The sequence below is a fragment of the Mytilus californianus genome, unplaced genomic scaffold (genome assembly GCF_021869535.1).
Source record: "Mytilus californianus isolate M0D057914Y unplaced genomic scaffold, xbMytCali1.0.p SCAF_2, whole genome shotgun sequence".
Classification (NCBI taxonomy): Eukaryota; Metazoa; Mollusca; class Bivalvia; order Mytilida; family Mytilidae; genus Mytilus; species Mytilus californianus.
In genome coordinates, this window is record NW_026262668.1 from 48,902,022 (window position 1) to 48,924,606 (window position 22,585).

The 22,585-nt window shown below is 31.2% G+C and overlaps 3 protein-coding genes and 1 long non-coding RNA gene across 7 annotated transcripts in view; 3 read left to right on the forward strand and 1 right to left on the reverse strand.

The window, feature by feature from the left end:
• LOC127729914 (INO80 complex subunit D-like) overlaps positions 1 to 22,585 on the forward strand; it is a 325,825-nt gene that overhangs the window by 85,303 nt on the left and 217,937 nt on the right. The gene's annotated exons all lie outside the window — the stretch shown is intronic.
• On the forward strand, positions 837 to 5,069 carry LOC127729925 (uncharacterized). The gene is made up of 2 exons (XM_052237905.1): positions 837 to 2,076; positions 3,902 to 5,069. The coding sequence occupies exon 1, from the start codon at positions 895 to 897 to the stop codon at positions 2,053 to 2,055; it is 1,161 nt and encodes a 386-aa protein (XP_052093865.1). The 5' UTR covers positions 837 to 894; the 3' UTR covers positions 2,056 to 2,076; positions 3,902 to 5,069.
• LOC127729932 (uncharacterized) lies at positions 10,653 to 14,509 on the reverse strand. Its single transcript, XR_007994898.1, has 3 exons — positions 14,416 to 14,509; positions 12,233 to 12,360; positions 10,653 to 11,654 (listed from the first exon to the last, which is right to left on the reverse strand). It is a non-coding gene; the product is annotated as an uncharacterized LOC127729932 (long non-coding RNA).
• LOC127729926 (uncharacterized) overlaps positions 14,746 to 22,585 on the forward strand; it is a 28,506-nt gene continuing 20,666 nt past the window's right edge. For both annotated transcript variants that reach the window (XM_052237907.1, XM_052237906.1), the window contains exons 1-4: positions 14,746 to 14,968; positions 18,418 to 18,531; positions 20,759 to 20,827; positions 21,797 to 21,909. In XM_052237907.1, coding sequence (XP_052093867.1) covers positions 14,880 to 14,968; positions 18,418 to 18,531; positions 20,759 to 20,827; positions 21,797 to 21,909 — 385 coding nt within the window. In that variant the 5' untranslated portion in view covers positions 14,746 to 14,879. The remainder of the gene's footprint in view (positions 14,969 to 18,417; positions 18,532 to 20,758; positions 20,828 to 21,796; positions 21,910 to 22,585) is intronic.

Consider the following 22,585-nt stretch of genomic DNA (forward strand, 5'->3'; position numbering starts at 1 on the left):
TGATGTTGGAATTACTGATAACTTGACTTCCGAGGCTTCCTGTAGCCCACTGATATACATTATAATGTTGTTTAAAATCTCCCAAATAAAACATTCAGTAAATAAAGTTCTTACGTTTGGGATATAAACTTTTTGTTCTTTCGTAAAAAAAAAAATGGATTCAAAGTTAATTAGTATTATATATATATGGATGTTTTTCAGTTATTCTATTATAATTCAACAGGTACGTATTCTTATTCATTTTATTTTCTACCAAGTCGTCTTTTTTTTCCTTTTTCGTATTTTCTATATTTTAGTTTTTACTGTCCGTCCCCTGTATGCTTTCTATAAATGATGATTTTTACTGTTATTTTTGTTTAATTTAAAGTTTCATTATATACATATATAATCTTTATTCTCACAAACCAAATTACAAAGGTATAGAGATAATTATACATATTTCAATACAATTACATAAATAAATAATGTACGATTCGATTGACTGTACACAAACATGTTGTCAGGGTTTTCAAATAGGGTAAGATCATGCTTATTCTTTATTTCTTTCATATACTTATTTTTTTTTAAAATTATAAACTCAATAAAAGATTCCATGTCTTGAATCAATGATGTTGATCCTTCAATATATTCATTTTGGTCTATTTTTAATCTATTGTATTTCAGTGCAATGCTGATAATTTAGAAGGGAATAATCAATCAACAACAGAAGTAGAAAATTTGCAAAATAATAAGACAGAATTTAATTCAGACAATACTTTAAAGAATATAACCACCAGCATAAATTCAAACCATGCTTCAATTGAAAATAATACTGTAGAAATGAATGGCCAGAATATACAAAATAATTCAGAACAGCTTTTTAATAGCAGTAGTGCGGACTTAAACACATCCACCATGACCACTGAAACCATGTCAACGTTGTGGGTATCTGATAGTTCTGAAATTTCGATTCAAAGTACAACGGTTTTGGAGATATTGAACAAATCTGTGCAATTAAAACAAGATCATTTACGGAATATGACCTCATCTAAAGCATTAACGGAAAATCCCAAATTAATAGCTGGATCTGTTGAGAATAAAACTATGGTGAGTGAGATAAAAGCCAATGGAACACAAATACAAGAGTCGACGACAGAAGCAAGTAATAAAACAACAGGTGGACAAAATGTTTTGTATACAACAGAAAAGCAGGGGTCTACTAAAATATCAGATGTAGACAAAAATATTGTGGGCGGAATGAACGCAACAACCGAAACTAATAAGACGAACGGGATTGATACAAATTATGCGAATCTTTTCAATAACAGTCGGATTAATTCGGTATCGAATAAGAATTTATCGAAGTTAGACTTAATGGCAACAACGGCTGTTGTGACTATCACTAGCCAAGTTAGTGATAACAATGCTCAAACGACGCAACTGACTCCAATTAACAATATCACTGCTCCTTTGTTTAATCAAACTGACCAATCCCCCCTTAGACTTACAACAATTGGCGAAAAAGAAACTCATAATACGAGAGAACCACCGCAATCATTGGATAAGACAACAACTACAACCACGAGACCTGTAACTAGAGTAACAATTTCAAAAATGGAAGCTACAGTAAAAACTAAAGGAACTTCAGAAATAGCTGTAAACAGTATTTATCTCACAGACACAACTACGTCAAAAACAACAGCAAAAGTTTCCACTGAGCGATCAACAGAATTTACAACAAAAGCAGGAATACAAATATCGGTGACCAGGAATAATGAAATTGCAACCAAATCATCTTCACAGAAAACCGTCGAAAAAGACATGTACAAAACATCAGAAACTGGAGGCATTACTGAAAACTGGATGGAGTTCAACATTAGTGGTTTTGGTGTCAATTCTAATCTAGAAGTTCACAACCTTGGAGATAAGGAGGACGACCGTTACTGGCCTGTGGTTGTGGCAGTGACCATTGGAGTTCCAGCTATAATAATTATAGGCGTAACCATCATTGTAATGCATAGAAAAAGGTTAGGTCGAAGATCACTCTCTAGACCAAACAAACTTGCTTATGCTTAAAACCAATGCTTTATTGGGTTGGTAAGTGTAATGAATCGAAGTGCTAGATGCTTGCTTACATTAGTCATCATGTCTGCTTAGTAGAGCTAGTTTGAAAAGAATGTCAAAGTAAATGCAATGAATATTATATTTCTTCACATTTTACTAGACAAAGCTAGAATTAAGAAAATATTTGTAAACGTAAAATAGTATTGTTCTTCTGTCGGTCTCTATAGATACCATCTTTAAGATTAGTTTTAAAATATAATCGGAAATAGAAGGCTGCTCTTATTGATGCGTTATACAAAAGCATCAAATCTACACTGGCTTTCAAGCAGTTTCATCTAAAGCGCTAAAAGATATCTATTTGTTTAGTATATTTCTAAAAAAGGAACCTATATATCAATGTTGCCGCATCAAACATGCATAAATATAGAAAGAAGAGTAATTCAATATATTTTCAATAATGAAAGAAATCATATAAACTAAAAACAAATTCAAAAATCAATAAAAATAAACAAAAAAAAGTGTTCAAGAAAATTTGCCGGAAAAAAAGTCGTACCATGTAAAAGATTTCTCTATTTGATTCTGTCGAATATGAATAAAGGGAGATATGGGTAATATTACAATCAAGCATCAATCTAACAACACAGCAATCTCAAAAGACATATAGAGGTCTTCACAAGATAAATATGGAAATCATATATTTAGCTGTAAATCGCCCCGAGTCCGAACAAACCTTTGAACACATTTACAGAAACTTTTCCCTTTGATTTAAGACGTCGTAGGTGGCATGTTGCAAGGCAAAATTTCTGTTCCTATCCAATATACCCTCATTTTCCAGTAGCAGTCCAAATTTTCCCGACCTTTATCCGAACGGCCTCTATATATGATAGTTATTACAGGATCTACCTATTGTATTTATTGTTAAATTGTTCTCGTCCTGAACATGCGTGAAATATTTGTCACTGGACGTTAATTAAGCAACCAACAACTAATCAATCAATTGATTTCAGAAAATTGAATAAATTTAACAGAGACTACCAAGAATCTGCCTAAAACACCAAATGCCCGAAAGAACAAAAAACATGGGACATCAATTAACGAGGTTCCTGACTTTGAGATGAAGAACAACAATAAAAATCAATCCACGACAAAAAATCACTATACGTTTATACATAACACAAACAAGTAGTGATTTTTTTGTCGTGAATTGATACACCACATCCTTTCTTTTCCAAAACATGAACATGTAATACGGTTAATCTAAGTTTAATTGTTTTAATGAGGAATCCTGCCGTTCTACACAATAATATTGACGCACTTCCGGTGAGTAGAATTAAATACAGCAACGCACAGGGCAGTTCATAGAAATAAGATCTTTTGCAAAACCCGAAGTAAATTTGTATAACATTTCAATGCAGAAAAAAAATATAAAGGAACATTAGTAGTTGGGTTTCAAACAGCAAATATAAGCTCCAAAAATATAGGATGTAATGAATTAATAGTAACCGTATAATAATTATGAATAACCTTCATAATTAAGGCTGATCAGATTTTAATGACAATTATTATAATAGTTATCTTTGAAATGAATTGACCCTAAAAGCTTTAGGATTTTATTAACAACTTTTACTCAAATCCATAAAAATCGAATCAGATTTCTACAATAATTCTCTATACACAACGAAGATAAAATTTTGTGAAAGTTTTTACCAGTTTACAATATATATGTATCCCTGCTAAAAAGTGTTTAGTAACGAGAATATTACGGCATTAATTGCTCGTGTCAGATTTTTTCATTTTACATGTCTAATTTTCAAATGTATTAACTATTTTATCTACATTTGTTTTTTTTTTCTTTCAGAAAACTTGAAAAGGCACGACAGGCCTTCAGTGGATACAGCTATATAACACCTCCGAGGGAGTATGATGTATGAGCTATTATCTGGAGTGATTTACTTAGTGACGCAATTTTTAACTGTTGATAAGAAAGCATATATGAGGAACATAATCTCGGAATCTTTCCTATACAAATGGTTTTTACTACTTTAGATCACTCGCAGAATATTACAGAACTTTTCTATTTGAGTATTACAGAATACAAGTTTGCTTCTTTGTTAAGTTTATCATGACCTTTGATTACTATCGGTTGAAATAGCATGGTCGTTATTTTGTCAATTAGATCAAAAACTACAACACAAATCATTGCCTAATATCTGTTTCCATATAAAAAAAAATAACTACTAAGTAATAGAAAATGCATGGTTCACCAAGAAAAGAAGCAAACATTATGACCAACTCTTTTACCCGTGAATGGCTTAAACTCAGGCTGAGGTTTTGTGACTTACGTCTTTTTGCGTAGGAAGGTGTAAGTCTTGTCCTGGTTTATAGTTTTCAAAGGTAGAGCAAAAGCCATCACTTCTGAAGTGTTACGGTCGTCATCGTGGGTTGGTTAACTGTTTAAGAATGACTGGTTCTCGTAATGGAGCAAGATCTAATTACCTTAGGCCCCTTTTGGAATTTTGCCATTTCATTAATGTTTATAAACCAATGGATTTCTTTTTCTTTTTCTCCTGTTATGGTTCCCCCTGGCCTTCGTCATTTCAATTCTTGCATTGCCCATTTAGTTTATCTTCCCTTGAGTTTAATTTGTTTATGTACTACCAACACTACCATCAAATACTATCTGTCAAAATTATTTTTGTTGAACTATGCACGAATACAAAAGTTCCTACGTATATCTACATCCCAGGCTTCCAAATGTTCCATGATGTTTGAGCGTTCCGTATGAAGGTAAATCCAGAAAAGCGCTTCGGGAATGGACCCCACCTCTTTTTCAATATATTTTGTTATTGTGATGTTTTTTTGTTGTTGTTAATATTCCTTAATATTTTAACTTAGCAACAGAAAAAGGGCATGTGAAGTACAAATATAAAGTAGTATTCCCGATTTTTACTGGGAAATAACCATATAAACATTTTTGTTACCATTTTGTACACTGTTATATTATATTTTACTTTATTTTGTTATTACCAATCATCAAGAATAAACAATAATCATGTAGTATACTGTTTGTTTTTATTCTGCCCTTTGGGTGACTTTGATTGACAATAAAATTGTTGTAATGTTCAAAATACGCAAAATATAATTGCTTTTTACCATCTTGTTGAAGGTCTTAAACGAGCAATCTGATTAAAATCAGATCGTCCACTTGACTCTGCTACTTTAGATTTGTTTATCGCGTAGTCTAACCGAACCGAGTAAAAGATTTTATGTTTTTAATCGATTGTTCAGCTACGAGCTAAATAAGTCAAAAATCATTACTTTCATCTGTTTGGAAACTTTAAGTCGAAATATAAAACTTTTCAAAACAGACATCAAAGGGAGCTTTACAAAAACAGACTTAGGTCAATGTTGCATTTTAGCATAAAATAATCAAGAAGATCTGATAATAGGCAAATGTCTTCAATAATCTCAAACAATGGACTTTTGGAATTACTCAAATAAGACTTTTCTATAGTCAAATTTACTTTGGATACTAGTAACTTAATCTGTTCAACAGAAGGAAGGGAACAAAAGTTGCCCCATCTTGTATCGATTTGTGCACGAGTCCATTGAAGAACAAGAGTGCGCACGCTGAAATGTATCGCCAGTTTTATTGATTTTAACTGGAACTATTGTACTAGTCCCAGATTTTAAAAGACATGATTTAATGTTGAAAGTCTTAAGTAAATCTTCACTTTACAAATTATCCATGAAAATAAGACCAAGGTCAAATAAATTTTGTCAAACGAACATACACCTAATCATTTCGGGGCCTTTTATAGCTGACTATGCGGTATGGGTTTTGCTCATTGTTGAAGGCCGTACGGTGACCTATAAGTTGTTAATTTCTATGTCATTTGGTCTCTTGTGGAGAATTGTCTCATTGGCAATTATACCGAATCTTCTTATTTTTATATACACACCTAACAAAAATTCTGTACAATTACAGTTGCCCTTGTAGTACAGTAACTGAAAAACTAAATTAAGAAAACTTAACGTTGATCAATGGAACATGAAACGAGGTCAGATGAATTCTATCAGACAGACATTACTTGAAAGATCAAATTTAAGTTACGTTTTCCTTATAGTGAAAAACTGCTTAGCCTATGTATCTGTCCAAGCAAGATGCCTATAATCCAGTGTTTTTGTTGGTTGCTGTCTACCACAATGGTGTTTTTCGTTTATTGGTAAGGAATAAATCATGCCGTTGGTTTTCTCTTAATTTGAATGGCTTCACATTGAGACTTTTTATAGCTTACTCTTTGGTATAGGTTTTGTTCCTTAATAAAGGCCGCATGGTGACCTGTATAATTGCTCACATCTTTTCACTTTGATATATAATGGATAGTTTTCATTGACAATCATACTACATCTCCTTTTTTATACTTAATGTTAACCAACAAACCTTTGAAATGAGGTCGAGGTTAGATCAATGCTGTCAAATGTACATGTATACCTTGCAATAATAATATACACAAAATATAGTTGACCTATTATATATAAGAAACTGACCCAATTATAAAATTTTAATGTTAATCAATGAATCATAAAAATGAGGTTAAGTTCAGATGCATGAATCCTTTTAGGCGATCACGCCGTTCTACAAGATCAAATTTAGATGACCTATCATTTACAGAAGCTGACCTAATCACGAAACATTTACACTGACCAATAAACCACGAAAAAGAGGTCAAGGTCAGATTAACCCTGTTTAGTGAATAGGTACCTGCCTCTTATAGCCATTCTATAAATATCCTTATCAAACATTCTATTAAAAAAAGTTGACACATTACTTAAAATATTAGAAAAACTGACCTTGCCACGAAAAACTTACAAAGAAAATGATGTCATGGTTATCCTGTCAAATAGACTTGTAACAATAACAACCCCATCCTTTTGCCAATAATACAGTTGACCCATTTCTTATAGTTTTAGAGGAACTGACCTAATCGAAATCTCAACATTGATTATTGAACTATGACAATGAGGTCAAGGTCAGATGCAACCTGTCAGACAGACATGTATGTACCCCTTACAAACAATCTATATATACCAAATATACAGTTGACCCATTACATATAGTATCACAGAAACTGATCTAATCACGAAAACTTTACGGTGATCAATAAAGATGAAAATGAGGTCATGTACCCCTTACAATCATTCTTTATAGTAATATCATCTTGCAACCTGCAAAGTGAAGATGTCCGAAAAACAAATACATGTAGTTTATTTAGTAATCTTGTCCAGTTTAACAAAAAATAAGGATTAAACAATACTTTAATTCATCAACTACCATTCATACCTGCACTTAAAATCATACAAAACATCTAATACTTGGGACTTTTGATTGAAGGAGTTTTCATTCAAAGCATCTGAACTTGTAATATGCTTCTTGTTTCAAGGTTCAAGGAATCTGCATTGTCTGTTGATCCAATAATGTTGCTCAAAGTATTAGCTGTTTTACATGAGGAGCCCTTATAATAATGTAAAAATAGAATGAGGCCAAGTGTTACAACCAACAACAAGTTATTTCATCCTAAAGTAAATGGTAAAAGCAGTGGAAAATCAATGGCAAACAAAACATTGCCTTAAAATGATGTACCTACATTGAACAAATTGTGTAGGGAACAATTAAAGGACTTATTCCCTATACCTGGTTGATATCATAATTGAGATATAATTTGAAACTAGAGATAAAACAAAGTAAGGTTACAAGTTTCAGATAAAGATATCTACAAAAACAAACAGTCCATGGTTGGAGGTGTGAGCTAAATCCTTAACACATGCAAAGACATTGAATATCTTGTGTGTAAAATGCAGGTCATGATGACCAAACAGAATGATGTTAAATTGTGTTATACAAGCAAGATAGTGTTATACTCAAATGTAAAATGCAATAGAAAAATAAACTGCTTCGCCAAGTGCAGCTGGATACGACCGCAGAGGTCCAACCCTGAACAGTTGGGGCAAAAATGGACACAATATTCAAGCTTGATACAGGTCTGAATTTGGATTGTAATTAAATATTTGACACATTATATATGTATAAAATAAATGTATAAATATAGTCAAAGAACTTGAAATTGGTTGTATGATTTGAATTTATATTCAACTGAAGATTTCTTGCTGTGAAATACACTGTGCTTTTGCGCAATACTTAATAAATCTGTTTTCAGACTATATACAAAGAACTAGCAAAATAAATTGTGACCACCAATTTTTTTCTTTGGAAAATTGACAATTTCTTAAATCTTGATGAAAAAAATTGACCCCCCAACAAATTTTTTTTTACCCCCCCCCCCCCCCCCCCCTTTCCAAAAAAAAATATTTGAAGAGAATTTTCTTTTGAGAACAAAAAATTGCCCCCCCCCCCCCAAAAAAAAAATAAAAAATTTACCCCCTTCCAAAAAAATTGATTTTGAAGAAATTTTCTTTTTGTAAAATGTGGTAAAAATTAAGAGACATCCATACACTTAAACACAAGTTATTGTCTGAAACTAGAAAAAATGCTTGTTTTAGACCCTTTATGGCCCCTAATTCCTGAACGGTTTGGGCAATTACCCCCAAAATGAATCCCAACCTTCTACTTGTGGTATTTAACCTTGTGGTACAATTTCAGAGCAATCAAAATACTTATACTCAAGTTATTGTCCTGAAACTAGAAAAAATGCTTACTTTTGGCCCCTAATTCCTAAACGGTTGGGACCATCACCCCTAAAAACAATCCCAACCTTCCTTTTGTGGTATTGAACCTTTTGTGTATATTTCATAGAGATCCATACACTTAAACTAAAGTTATTGTCCGGAATCCAAATGTATGATTTGAATTGATATTCAATTGAAGATTTCTTGCTGTTGTGCAATACTTAGTAAATCTGTTTTCAGAATATATACAAAGAATTAGCAAAATAAATTGTGACCCCCAATTATTTTCTTTGGAAAATTGACAATTTCTTAAATCTTGAGGGAAAAAAAATTGACCCCCCCCCCCCCCCAAAAAAAAATTTTTGTTTACCTCCCCTCCAAAAAAAATACTATTTGAAGAGAATTTTCTTTTATGGAAAAAAAATTGCCCCCCTCCCAAAAAATTTTTTTTTTACCCCTCCCCCCCCCCCCCCCCCCCCCAAACACTTTCCAAAAAAAATAATTTTGAAGAAATTTTCTTTTTGTAAAATGTGGTACAAATTAAGAGACATCCATACACTTGGTTTTCCCGTTTGAATGGTTTTACACTAGTAATTTTTGGGGCCCTTTATAGCTTGCTGTTCGGTGTGAGCCAAGGTTCCGTGTTGAAGATCGTACTTTGACCTAAAGTGGTTAACTTTTATAAATTTTGACTTGGATGGACAGTTGTCTCATTGGCATTCATACCATATCTTCTTATATCTACTTAAACACAAGTTATTGTCTGAAAACTAGAAAAATGCTTGTTTTAGACCCTTTTTGGCCCCTAATTCCTGGACAGTTTGGGCAATTACCCCCAAAATTAATCCCAACCTTCGACTTGCGGTATTGAACCTTGTGGTACAATTTCAGAGCAATCAAAATACTTATACACAAGTTATTGTCCTGAAACTAGAAAAATGCTTGTTTTGGCCCCTAATTTTTAAACGGTTGGGACCATCACCCCTCAAAACAATCCCAATCTTCCTTTTGTGATATTGAACCTTTTGATTAAATTTCATAGAGATCCATACACTTAAACTAAAGTTATTGTCCAGAAACCAAATGTCTTCAGACGATGCCGACAACGACGTGATACCAATATATATGGCCGCTTTTGCGGTCGTGTAAAAACTACTTAAAATTATCTAGAAAAGCAAAAATTACAATTTCAGTTGCCAGATGATGAATGTAAAGTGATTACATCATGAATGGACTTTGGGTTTTGAGCTTGATATAGGTGTAGGTCTTCTTGTGAATATTGGTTGTTGTTTGTTTAATGTCCAGTTGCAAATATTTATACATATTATGTATAACTTTCTTTGAATACAATATTCCAACTTCTACATGACTTCTTAGTTTGTGGTCTCATAAATGTGTACTGCACACACCTTCTTTTAATCACGAGAGTTTAAGGGAAGAGTGAAGGCTTTCAAATATTTTAACACCACTGCAGACTACATGTATACATATGGTAATCCTGGTCATGCCTCTGTTGTTCAGTAGTTAATAGTGTCTTCTTATATCTCATTTTTCTTGTAGTTTATGAATTGCCTTTGTTAATGTCTTTAGAGGTTTTCCAGTAATTTAAGAATTTGCTGTTGGTTTTGGATCTTTTGTAGTATCGATTTATTTCGTTCACAACTCTAGGGAGTTGAGGGTTGAATATTTGGTATGTATATTTGTCTGTTATTGAAGATCATATGTTACACTCTAGATTTTTAATATTTAATTTGAACATTTATTTTTCGAAATATTTTCATTTTTTTGGAGTAAAGCAAGTTTGAAAAACATAAAGGCATTTCCTCTTGTTTAAAATCCTACTGACCAAAAGGCATGTAGTAACAGATAATCATTTATTTCCCAATTGATCATGGAAGGGTGACTGAAGAAAAGAATGTGCATAATTTAAAATTCTTTATTTACAAACATGTTTAAATAGGTAAAAACTTTCAATGACCATTCACACCTCTTTACACACTTCTCAAGAAATTATATATATCAACAAATCTGTCTTTTATATATGATATATAGCAATTCAGAACACACATAAATCAATTCATGATGCATGATTGATAAAATCAAAACTGTTTCTTTGATGTACAACATAAAAAAATTATACACATACACAAATCTCTGAAAGTCACAAAACAATCTTGAGCTAATCAGAATATATCAAATCATTATTCATGACTGCTGAAATAGCTACTCCAAAACATTACTGGATTTATTTTCGGATAATTGTAAGTGTAATTATTTAGTAAGAAAAGTAAGAAGCTGAACAAAACCTGGTGCTCAAAAAATAGGGTTCATACTATTTAGAATAGTAAATAAATTCAGACTTGGTTTTTGAGAATAGTTGAGTTTAAAAATGCATTCAGAATCTATCGGTTGCATCAAGTTTACTCAGTTTTATTACAGAAGTTGATATAATATGTAAATCTTAAGTTTTTTTGTCATTTTGTTTTGACCTGAAGACTTTTAAATATGAATCAAGACTGTTATATAGTTTTTTCTTCAATTTTTTAACTTGACTTTCCCAGAGATATGTACCTGGGCTCATGAGAAAAAAATCCTTAATGAGAACCCTTAAATCAGCAAATTCCTAAAACCTTTTTTTGCTCACTTCATAAATTGTGATGTATCACATATACATATATATCAACTTAAATAACTAAATTCGTATGTTTTCAGTCATGTCAGTATACCGGTACTTAATTACCCATCAACAAATAACATTATAATGCACATGTGAATATGAAACCATCAAATATGAAAGTCTATCTATGATGTTGACATGGTTTATTTTGAATGTCCCATCAGTTCTCTCTCGTGCAATGCCTGAGCGTCTCTCATTTCCTGTTCCTTCACCAGATTTATTATCTCATTCTTCATTGGAGGAGTAACTATAAAAAAAAAATCATCCTTTTAATAACAATCAATTTAAATCTTATAACTAGAAATTACCTTTTTTTTAATTACCTGAAAGTTTTACTATTAAGAACAAAAGATTTCAGCAGTTTGTCAATGGCAATAAGAATACAATCTTGACAATACAAACAAAAATAATAAGTTTGAAAAGACACCCAAAAGTCAAGAATTCAATGAACATGATGAAGGACAACGTTTATTTAATTATTTCATCTTTAATAAAAAAAAATCAATTATTCCATCTTATATGAAAAAGAGCTTCTAGTAAGACTGTGACATTAATAGCAAACAATATAGAGTGTTATGAAAGGGGAAATATCAGTGTTTCTAAAACTTTTTTTCCATACATGTATATCTACTTTAAATTATTTTGTTTACTGTTTAACATTATTCCATTCTAAAATTATCTAAAGGAATCACTAATGTATTTTTTTTCTGTAATGTTACCCAAACCAATTTTTTTTTAAAGGATTTTTGTATATAGACATGACAGACATAGAACATATTAATCAGATCACCACCATATTATATAGTGGCATAAAGTATAACTTACTATAAGAGATCTCGTACATTTTGAAAGCTAATACGGACATAGAATATAACATGGTACCAACTAATCCTATTACAGTGCTTTTATGTGCTATATCATACACAACATTCTTTCTAGGCAGCCTCATTTTCCTACAAAATAAAACAAAATAAATTGCCTTTTGTTGAGTTTATACATGCACATTGATAGTATAATATAATCAGAACTTTTTGTTCCAATCCTCAGTCTAAAATGGCTGATATTCTGATCATGACAACACTTTTTTCGGTAATTGAAAGAATTTTCAACTTTTAAAATAAGAATACAGAAGTTGGGTAGTAAAAAGCATTTTTCAGAGTCATTCATGAGACCACTGGGAATTAAACTAGGTTTAAAATACCCCACTGTGAAATATATCACAGGTACACAACCATAGAATATGAGATTATGTGCAAATTTTACTTGAATACATGGCCTTGGTATATGTTTCCAGGTGTAATACCACCATTGATTTTCCCCAATTAGTCTTTGTTAAATTTGCACTTTTCAAAAAATCGTGCAGAATTTATCTTTGTTTCAAATAAAGAAATACATGACATGAATAAAGTTTTATCCTGTCCAGTACTATAGAAAAAAATTCACATAACATTTCATTGCATATAACATGTATAAGAAAATAACCATCACTGGAAGTTAACCAATCAAATTTTCACCCCTTTTTTTCCTGTGTACAAGCTTTAGTAACCATGTAACCTCAAGTTTCCAAAATATTCTATAGAAAAAACAAATGAAAAAATAAGGGTGCTTTGAATATTTATGACTCAGAATTTTTTTACTGCAATGAAATGTAGTATAAGTGTATAATTTTCTCAGAGAAGTTGATGATCCACTAGGAAATTTTCAGGAATCTACCAAGATTCAAGATTTTATTAAGCAATCATGGACCCTCAAGGGGCATACATATAAAATAAAACAATTTCACTATGATTATCATAGCATAACAAATTATAAAAAGGTACATTGGTAAATGCACAAATATGTGTACTAAATGCGGCAAGCAATATATTGTACAATGCTACCATGGAATATGACATAGTTAATATTACCATACATTAAAATTGGAAGGTTTTCTAAAACAAATTCACTTATTTTTAGTGTAATTTTTATATCTTCCATAGTCATTAACCATATAAATCTGTTAAGACAGGACAAGTTAGAAATGGATAGACATTCTTTGGTAATAGAGTCAAGAAATTTTTTCTTAGCTGATTAAAAAAAGAACATTGTAAAAGAAAATGAATTTCATCCTGAACATCATCATAGAAACACCAGCTGTCACATATTCTTTCTTCGTAAGGCACACTTGGTTTAGTGTATCCCCGCGTTTCAACCTTTAACTTATGGTTACTTAAATTCTGAACTTTGTGTAGTTTTTTCTTTTTTTGAAGTTATGAATAAAATCCAAATATTTCTCTCGTTCAAATGAACATTTGAGTTTTAAATATGTGCGTTAGTTTACCATTTTCCATGATCAACTTATGTCTTGTATCTGCTCATACTTTTTTGTAAAATTTGAACAGTGTGTTTTAAGTTTACTGTTAAGTGTGGGACCTGTCATGCCTGTAGGTCTATCAAAATCAGATTTTGAAATATCAGTAACAATATTAGATACATGTACAAAATATGTGTACTAAGTGTGTATTACTTGATAATGTAACATTCTATTTTCTATATAAACATTTTCCAATAATGATTTATTGGACTTTTCTATTCGAGCCCAATATTTAATTATATTTTTGAATATATATATAACCAAAGGGTCAGCATCCTAGTTCGCTCATAACAGCAAAATTTAATTTTTTTCTGTGACGTAGGAAGGCGTTCAGAAAATAAAATTAAAATAGCCATTCAAGACGTCTTAGAAGACTATTTTAATTTTTTTCTGGGACACCTTCCTACGTCGTCGTCATTGGAAGGCTTCCCAGAAAAAATTAAAATAGTCTTTCAAGAGGTTATAATTTTTTGGACTAGACCAAGAATTTGTATACAAATCCTTGACTAGACGGTCTAGACTATATAAAAAAATAGAAAAATTCTCTGACACTGACAGCATGACTGAATGAGGCATGATCATGTAGGTGTCACATTTGTAACTAAATGATATATGGTTAAGTGTGCTATTACTTATTCTACATCTCTCAAAATACCTTTAAAATAAAATTCAATAACTGTCAAAAGCAAATGTAAGGAAAGGTTAGGTAACCTTGGTTAATTAGACGCTTGAAGAAAAATCCCGAAAACGTTTTTGTCGATATATCCAAGGACGTATAACTAACATATATACGTCTAATATACGTCCTTGATATATCTGTTTCGTATTTTACATTTTCCTGGTATTTTTAATTGACTTCAAAATGAATAAAAAAAATCTTTCTTTTTTGTATAAGATTTTATTTTTCGTGTATAATAACATTAAATAAAACGAAATAAAGTAAAATAAATAAATGCGAAACAAAAATTAACTGTAACTATTGTAAACAACATGGCCGCCTAGATTTTTTTTTTAAATTGTCTGTCCCTTTTTTTTGCCAAAGAATTACAAAGATTTCTAACTTTTACAACTGAAAATGTGACATGAAGCATATTCGTTTGATCAATCTCAACTCTCGAAATGGCAAAAGCAAATATGAAGAAGAATCCTACCGAAAATGGTCTTCCAGTTCTAGGAGAAAATGAAGATACATTTAATTTCTCTAATAGGTGACTACTATAAAACAAATATGTGTAATTGTTGTGGCAGGTTTAAATTAAGGTACATGGAAGAAAATTTAACTATGGCTGAACTAACTGTCATCAGGACACAACCCTGCATGACAGGATTGATAATACGAGGCAGGTGTTACATACACCTAATCGGTTTTTATTCCATTCCGGATAAGTTCGTTCTAAAATTACACAACTTTTTCATCCAGTTGAAGCTATCTGGGACCCTGTTTAAACAAAGCACTATGCATGATACTTTTTAATGAGACCTGTCATTGCCTGTTTAAAACATCGTAAATACTTCAAACAAAATATTTTTTTGAATATAATTTGAGTTTGGAAAAAGTGGATCATAATTTACAATGTTTCCTATTGATCGCTTTCTAAATTTTTCTCTCCCTCAGCTTGTTACTGATGACCTTTGTTTGCTGCCTGTTGACCCAAACAGGAAGTTGTCTAAATGACTGGGTTTTTCCGGATTGGACTAAATAGCGATAAGGTGTATTTTTTACCTGTGGAGGGGACGAAATAATTCTTTTAATATTTAACGTCTTTGCAAAAGCAAAACTACAGAAATGTGTGATTATTATAGTCATAATTTTTCTTTTTTTCATTTTACAAATAATGATGTTAAAATTCTCTCATTCTGATTTACAAACCATCGTAAATCTTCAGATACATGTACCCATCATCATTGGCTTCATGACTGAGGGTTGACAATAAATACTTCTTTACCAAACTGCAAAACAATTTATTCCAGAATACATTTCTGTTGAAATGTATTTGAAATACAGAAACGTATTCGATGTTCGTCCTGTTGTTATGAATTTTATTAATAAGGTCATTTTCAATGTATAAAAACAAAGAAACTATCTGCTTCAGGTATAGAGGTAATGTTTTTTTTTTTTCATAAAAAGTAAAATTTAATTAAAAGTATAACAATTTATTCCTTAAATGATGAAATTATCACATCAGCTTATCATTATTCCTTGTGCATCAGAATAGGATACACATATCTGCCTGATAAGGTTAGTTTTCCTACTCATTTTGTTTGCTTTTAAGATCTTGAAAATCATATATTGAATAAGCACTAGATTCATTTTATTACGTACTACACAAACAGACTAAATTCTTGATATTCGTCCTCATATTATCATGATTATTGCCATTTTTCTATATGGTAATCAGATATATAAATTTGCGTGAAATTGTATGACTTTCAACATGGCAGTGTCTGTCAACAGAATAGGAACAGGCATGACAGGGTAATGCGCCAGCACAACTATTAGGAAAAAAACTTAAAGATTTTAAGTTCATTAATATGTTGATTTTTGTATTGATTTTTTTACTGTTGTTGGTGAACTTCGACCCCATATTGTTCAATTCCTAAAATAAAATTTTATAAAATAGTGAATAGACTGATAGGTATTGATAAACAATGATAAATAAAAATTTACTTGCTTTTGGGATTCTGTGTCAAGATTGATTTTCTGATTTGTCTGCAGCCCTCCCAACACAGAATCCCATAAGGGATTAATTTAAATTTTATCAAAGTATAACCAATATCATTAAATGTCATTGGTTACAATTCCAAAACATGATCTTCCAACTGGTACTTTTTCTTGGAAAAAATTGACATTACAAACCAAATATCTTTATGTCACAATGTCTAATGATGCGTTTTCCCCTGAATGACACCCGGTAAACCTCGGCAGTTCATACATAAAATTGAAATTTGAAACTTGTCTTTGATAAGCTAAGATTCTCTTCATCAAAGTTTAACACAATTCAGCTGTCCTGGATGTTAAAGTGAGTCTTTTCCTGTCAGGGTCCCTTAGTGTATACCATCAAGAGATAATACATGTAAATGCAGATTTTCCAATTTCCGTTTTTAAAATAACCCTAAGGGTCGGTTCTGAAAAATCCCTCATAGGACATTGTGATGTCAAAATTTTCCTAGAAAAAAATCATCAATTGGAAAATAATGTTTTGCTCAACACGACCTTCTGTGGCAATCTGTTCCAGGCCTTGGTTCTTACTCTGTTAAGTACATTGAGTGCTCTTCAAACATTCAATAAAAATTAGTTGAGGCAACCTTTTTAAATTCAATTGATTTAAACATGTTAAATGACTGAAAATTGCAAATTCTTAAGGATAAACCAATAATGCATCTTTAGAATCTGTCACTATGAATATAAACAGGCTGTATTTGATAGATTGTAACTACATGTACGAAGGAATTTGGATTTAGGATAAAAGATGTACTCAGTTTATCAAGGGGAAGAAAATAAATGTAATACAGTTTGTAGTAGTGATTCTCAATTTTACCTATAATTGTACTCATGTAATTTTTGTAAATTGTATGCTCCTAAGATCTAAATGACTTAAAATTGGGTGCAAGTTGATAAAAGTGGCAAGGTAAAGGTACATTGTACATGTAGGAGTTAGTGAAAGTATGACTTGGTAAAAATCGGTATTAGTTGGTATTGAAAAGTACAAAATGTACAAGATGTAGATATAAGAGGATGTGGTATGAGTGCCAATGAGACAACTCTCCATCCAAGTCACAATTTATAAAAGGTAACCATTATATGTCAAAGATGCCATGGATTCAACCAACATTATATAGCAGCCTTAATCATCAGGGTCACTGATTTTCTTTCTCATACACTGGTAAGACAAGAACCAAGTTCGACATATTCAAGACTATTTATATATGTTTTAAAAATAATAACTTTATTTGCAAAGTACACCCATATTAGTCAAGCAAAAAACACAAAATATAACACAGTTAAGTATAAACACAATAGTCAAGACAATAAACAAAAACATATAGTCATGATAATATAACTTTTGATGGACACAGACCTCATTTTTGCAACTCTTTAAAGATTGCTTTACAAAGTCACCAACTGTTGAGAAAAGTTCAAATTTGGGTTTTAAAAGTGGGTTTAGCTTGAAAAGAGGTTGATAACATTCGTGTTCTTTTACTTACAAAAGTTGGGCAAATAAATCCCTAATGAAAATAAGATTGTTTACAGTACTGTTCTTGAAGGAGACTCAAACTTACATTTGTAATCCTGGTTGTAGATGACTCAAAAATTTTACCAGACAAATTGACAGAAATATTACCTTGTACCTTCTTATACGTTGAACCTTATTTTATAGTGATACACAAGGTTTAAAAAAATCATATTCTTTTTGTTCTTTGTTGATTCATTTTTAAAATTTTATTCATTTGTATTCAGTTGGGATAGCATAGAATCAAAATCTGAATGTTTTTAGTTAAGGTGCACTTGAATCAAAATTTTGTTTTGAAATGATTCAAATTATAACAGTAGTAATGAAAACAGAAATTATTGAAAAAGTACAAAATGTAAATGTATCTCAACAATAATTAACTAAAAACAAAGCTTATATAACTGCCAATTTTTGTTCATTTTCAGTGCCAGTCAGAAAAACCCTCCTGTCTCTAGTCGATCTTCATCCCAAGCTAGTAGAAGGACACCAACCCCAACAAAACAAATTTCACTTACAGCTGTCAGGAGGAGAGAAGAAAGGTAACTTTCACATTAAAAATGTCTTTTGATACAAAAAAATAGAAATCAATTCCACAACTCGGAAGGATTTTGTAACATCTATCTATCCACACATATTTAAACTCTGATCTTAAGAAAAATAAAATGAATACAAAAGATTTACTCATTTTCTCAAGGTGTATGTTTTCCATCTAGGAGTGATGCCCACCTGACCCCACATCTTACTGTGAACAGGTGGAAATGATGAATCCATCTGAACAGTAATGTACACTAACTATGGAAATCAAAAACATCCATCTGAGCAGTAATGTATACTAACTATGGAAAAAAAAAGCATCCATCTGAGCAGTAGTGTACACTAACTATGGAAATCAAAAACATCCATCTGAGCAGTAATGTACACTAACTATGGAAATCAAAAGCATCCACCTTAGCAGTAGTGTACACTAACTATGGAAATCAAAAACATCCATCTGAGCAGTAATGTACACTAACTATGGAAATCAAAAGCATCCACCTTAGCAGTAGTGTACACTACCGGGTAACTATGGAAATCAAAAGCATCCATCTGAGCAGTAATGTACCGTACACTAACTATGGAAATCAAAAGCATCCACCTTAGCAGTAGTGTACACTAACTATGGAAATCAAAAACATCCATCTGAGCAGTAATGTACACTAACTATGGAAATCAAAAGCATCCACCTTAGCAGTAGTGTACACTAACTATGGAAAAATGGAAAAACTATGATAAATTCCCATCGAAACAAGGAAAGTGATTTAAAGGGTTCTGAATAATGGCAAGCATATCCTGCTTCCCATGTAAATTAAGTTATGGAACCATTTTTATCTTCAAATTTAAAGAGGTCTATATCCTTAAGGGATTACCGGTAACCTTTATTCCTAATACTTAAAAATAGTTACACTTAAGGTTCCACTAAAGTCAAAATATAAGACACTTCATAAACATCTAAACTTTGCCTGTATTTTTCAACCTATAATGAGTAAAGTCCTAAACTATGAGATCATATGTTCATTTAAATATACTTAACATATACACACTGTGTAAATTGTAAATAAACTTGAAATTGTTATGCTGTGGCCAAACCGGTTCTTGGGGTGAACACTAAATTTTCAAAAAAATCTGAAGGCCTGCGAGACGTTTTAATTTGCTTAAAATTGGTATGGACGAATACTGTTACATGTATTGCAGGGCAAGCTCATGTTGATTTGTCACATACATGTGTTTTAATGGCATATTTGTCCAATTTCTGTATTGTACCTTCGATATTTGTTCACCTAGATACATGAAATTAACTGAAACTCGGAAATCGATACATTTTCTGAAAAATCAACATGAGCTTGCCCTGCATTAGATATAACAGTATTCGTCCATACCAATTTTAAACAAATTAAGTCATCTCGCAGGCCTCCAGATTTTTTTTTAAATTTAGTGTTCACCCCAAGAACCGGTTTGGCCACAACATAACAATTTCAAGTTTATTTACAATTTACACAGTGTGTATATGTTAAGTATGTTTAAATGAACATATGTTCTCATAGTTTAGGACTCTACTCATTATAGGTTGAAAAATACAGGCAAAGTTTAGATGTTTATGAAGTGTCCTATATTTTGACTTTAGTGGAACCTTAATTTCCATGGCTTCATCCAAAATTAAAGAAAGTCAAATATCTAATTATACCAATATTAAGAGTAATATGCCATAAAGAGGCTGTGATTGATTATGAGAAATTTGTTTAATTGCTACTAAATTATATGATAGAATAATGCACTTAAAGTGAAACAAAACTAATTACATTAAAAGGTGGTTCAGTTAAAAATCACATTTGCTAGTGGTGAGTGAGAGAGATTGAAGATGATAACAATCTTTACATTTACAATCTTGTCATGTATGACATTCATTATTTGTACATGTAATACAAAACATGTTCAAATACATAAACAGCTGTATGCATATAGTTCTGTTACATTTATTAATTAATTCCTATGGTATGATATGAATAGAAAGATATTTCAAAATGAATTATCAACATATACCACTATTTGCTGTGGAAAATCACCACCAAAAGTGATTTTTAACTGAAGATATTTGTATATTATGTTATTATTGATATATTAATACAATGCAAATCAGAAATAAAAGTACATAACAAAAACAGATTGAATATAATGTTTCAAGTTTAAGTTTTATTTATGTATATATTTATGTGTTTTTTATCTGTACAGTTTTCATCAGGAAGATGACCCCTCAAAGGTTGAAGAGCTGAGGAAATCTATGAAAATAGAAGCTGAGAGGTAAAACAATGTGTCAGCCTGCCTGTCCAAAATAGCTGCAGTGCATCTTTTGACAGGACAAGTTATTTTGTAAAAATCTGATATGTCATGCTTATTTATGTAAAATGAAAGTTAAGGCAGTACTCAACATTTGGGATAAATAATAGATAAGATTCATATCATTTGATTTTTTTTCCGATTATTATTTGTGAGAAATTGAAAAATTTAACCATACAATATTCAAAATTTTATTCAAATTGACAACCATACTCCCCACAATATATGTCATATATCCAATAACCAACCAAGGAAATGTTGTCTGCTTTGATTTTTTATGCGTCCTGAAAGTATTGGTAGCATATAGTAACTGCATTGTCTGTCCTTCTGTATGTCCTCAACAAATGGTTGCCAGATGATAACTTGAGTGTCCATTGCTCTAATTCTTGGAATGAAACTTATACATATGAAAGAAATAGGAAAGGGGAAGAAATTTTAATGATTAGGTCAAATATAAAGGTCACCTTTTCCTGTTTGCCATTTAAAATTAAAAAAAAATTTATTCATGCTTGTTTTCTTTAATTGTAGTGAAATTTAATTTTATTTGAAAGTTGACACTTGATCTCACTGCATCTTTCTATTAGCATGTGGCTATTATGAGTAAGAGCAAAGACTGGTTGGCTCCAATTAAAAAAAAATGTGTTTGTATGGTATAACCTTATTCCTGCTGACTTGTATGCAAGAATGTTGAAAATAAGAATATGTACATGTATGATCGTTTATCAAGGATCATTTCAATATTACATGAGCATGTTCTTGACTTAAATATGGACAAAAGATTAACTGCTCCATGTCAAGCATCCACCAATTCATGAACAATGAAATTAAGCATTTTCAGAATTTTAACTTTTTTGAAGTTTTGTATCAATAGTAGAATTTGAGAGAAATCTTTAAGTTAAATATGTGTTCATTTTTTAAATTTTTTCACATTAGGAGTTTTTTGAAAGAACCAACAGATCTGAATGAGTTTGTTGTGGAAAGAAATACAGCTGGAAGTCAGGTGACGAAGATGAAGAAAACTTCACGACACAACTGCTATCATAATGGTATAATTATTATTTGAAAGTATGGAATATTGGATAGATATATATATTATTTACATTAAAAAAAAATGTTTTGAGATAGAGACTAAAATTTTTATACATTAGATTTTTATTATACTTATTTTTGAAAAATCTTAAAATTATGTTATATATTTTTTAGATTATTTTGATTGAATATATATACATTCAGGAAATTAAAAAAAAATGCTTGTACCTATTCTTCTTTTTAAATATCAAAACAATGTATAAACTAGAAGATTTGCAGTGATGTCCATATTAGTTATCTCCCATTGAAAATTCACAAACTGCTGTCATAACTAGAAAGTATTGTCCAATCATTTCCTCCTAAATTGGATTAATTTTTTGAGGTTTTTTCTCCTTGCAAAATTACACATTTGTGTAAAATTTTGTTTTATAAAGAATTCTGCTGAAAACTGTGGTAGGGCCCTCCTCAAGTTTGCTGTTAGGTGTGAACTTTTGCTCTGTTTTGAAGGCCTCACTATAATCTAGACAGGAAGAACAGCAGTTAATGACCTGTTCCTTAGGTTTGGGTTTGGTAAGTGGTTATTTGGTTTTCAATTTGTAAAATAATACACTATTCCCCTCTTTTTCTTATAAAAGGACTTCCGTTCACCATCAGTCAGAATTGGAAATGACTCTCCTACAAGTTCGAGGTTTG

Bases quoted from the DNA above. Each gene is read 5' to 3' on its own strand.
- LOC127729925 (XM_052237905.1), top strand. From the start codon at position 895: ATGACCACTGAAACCATGTCAACGTTGTGGGTATCTGATAGTTCTGAA.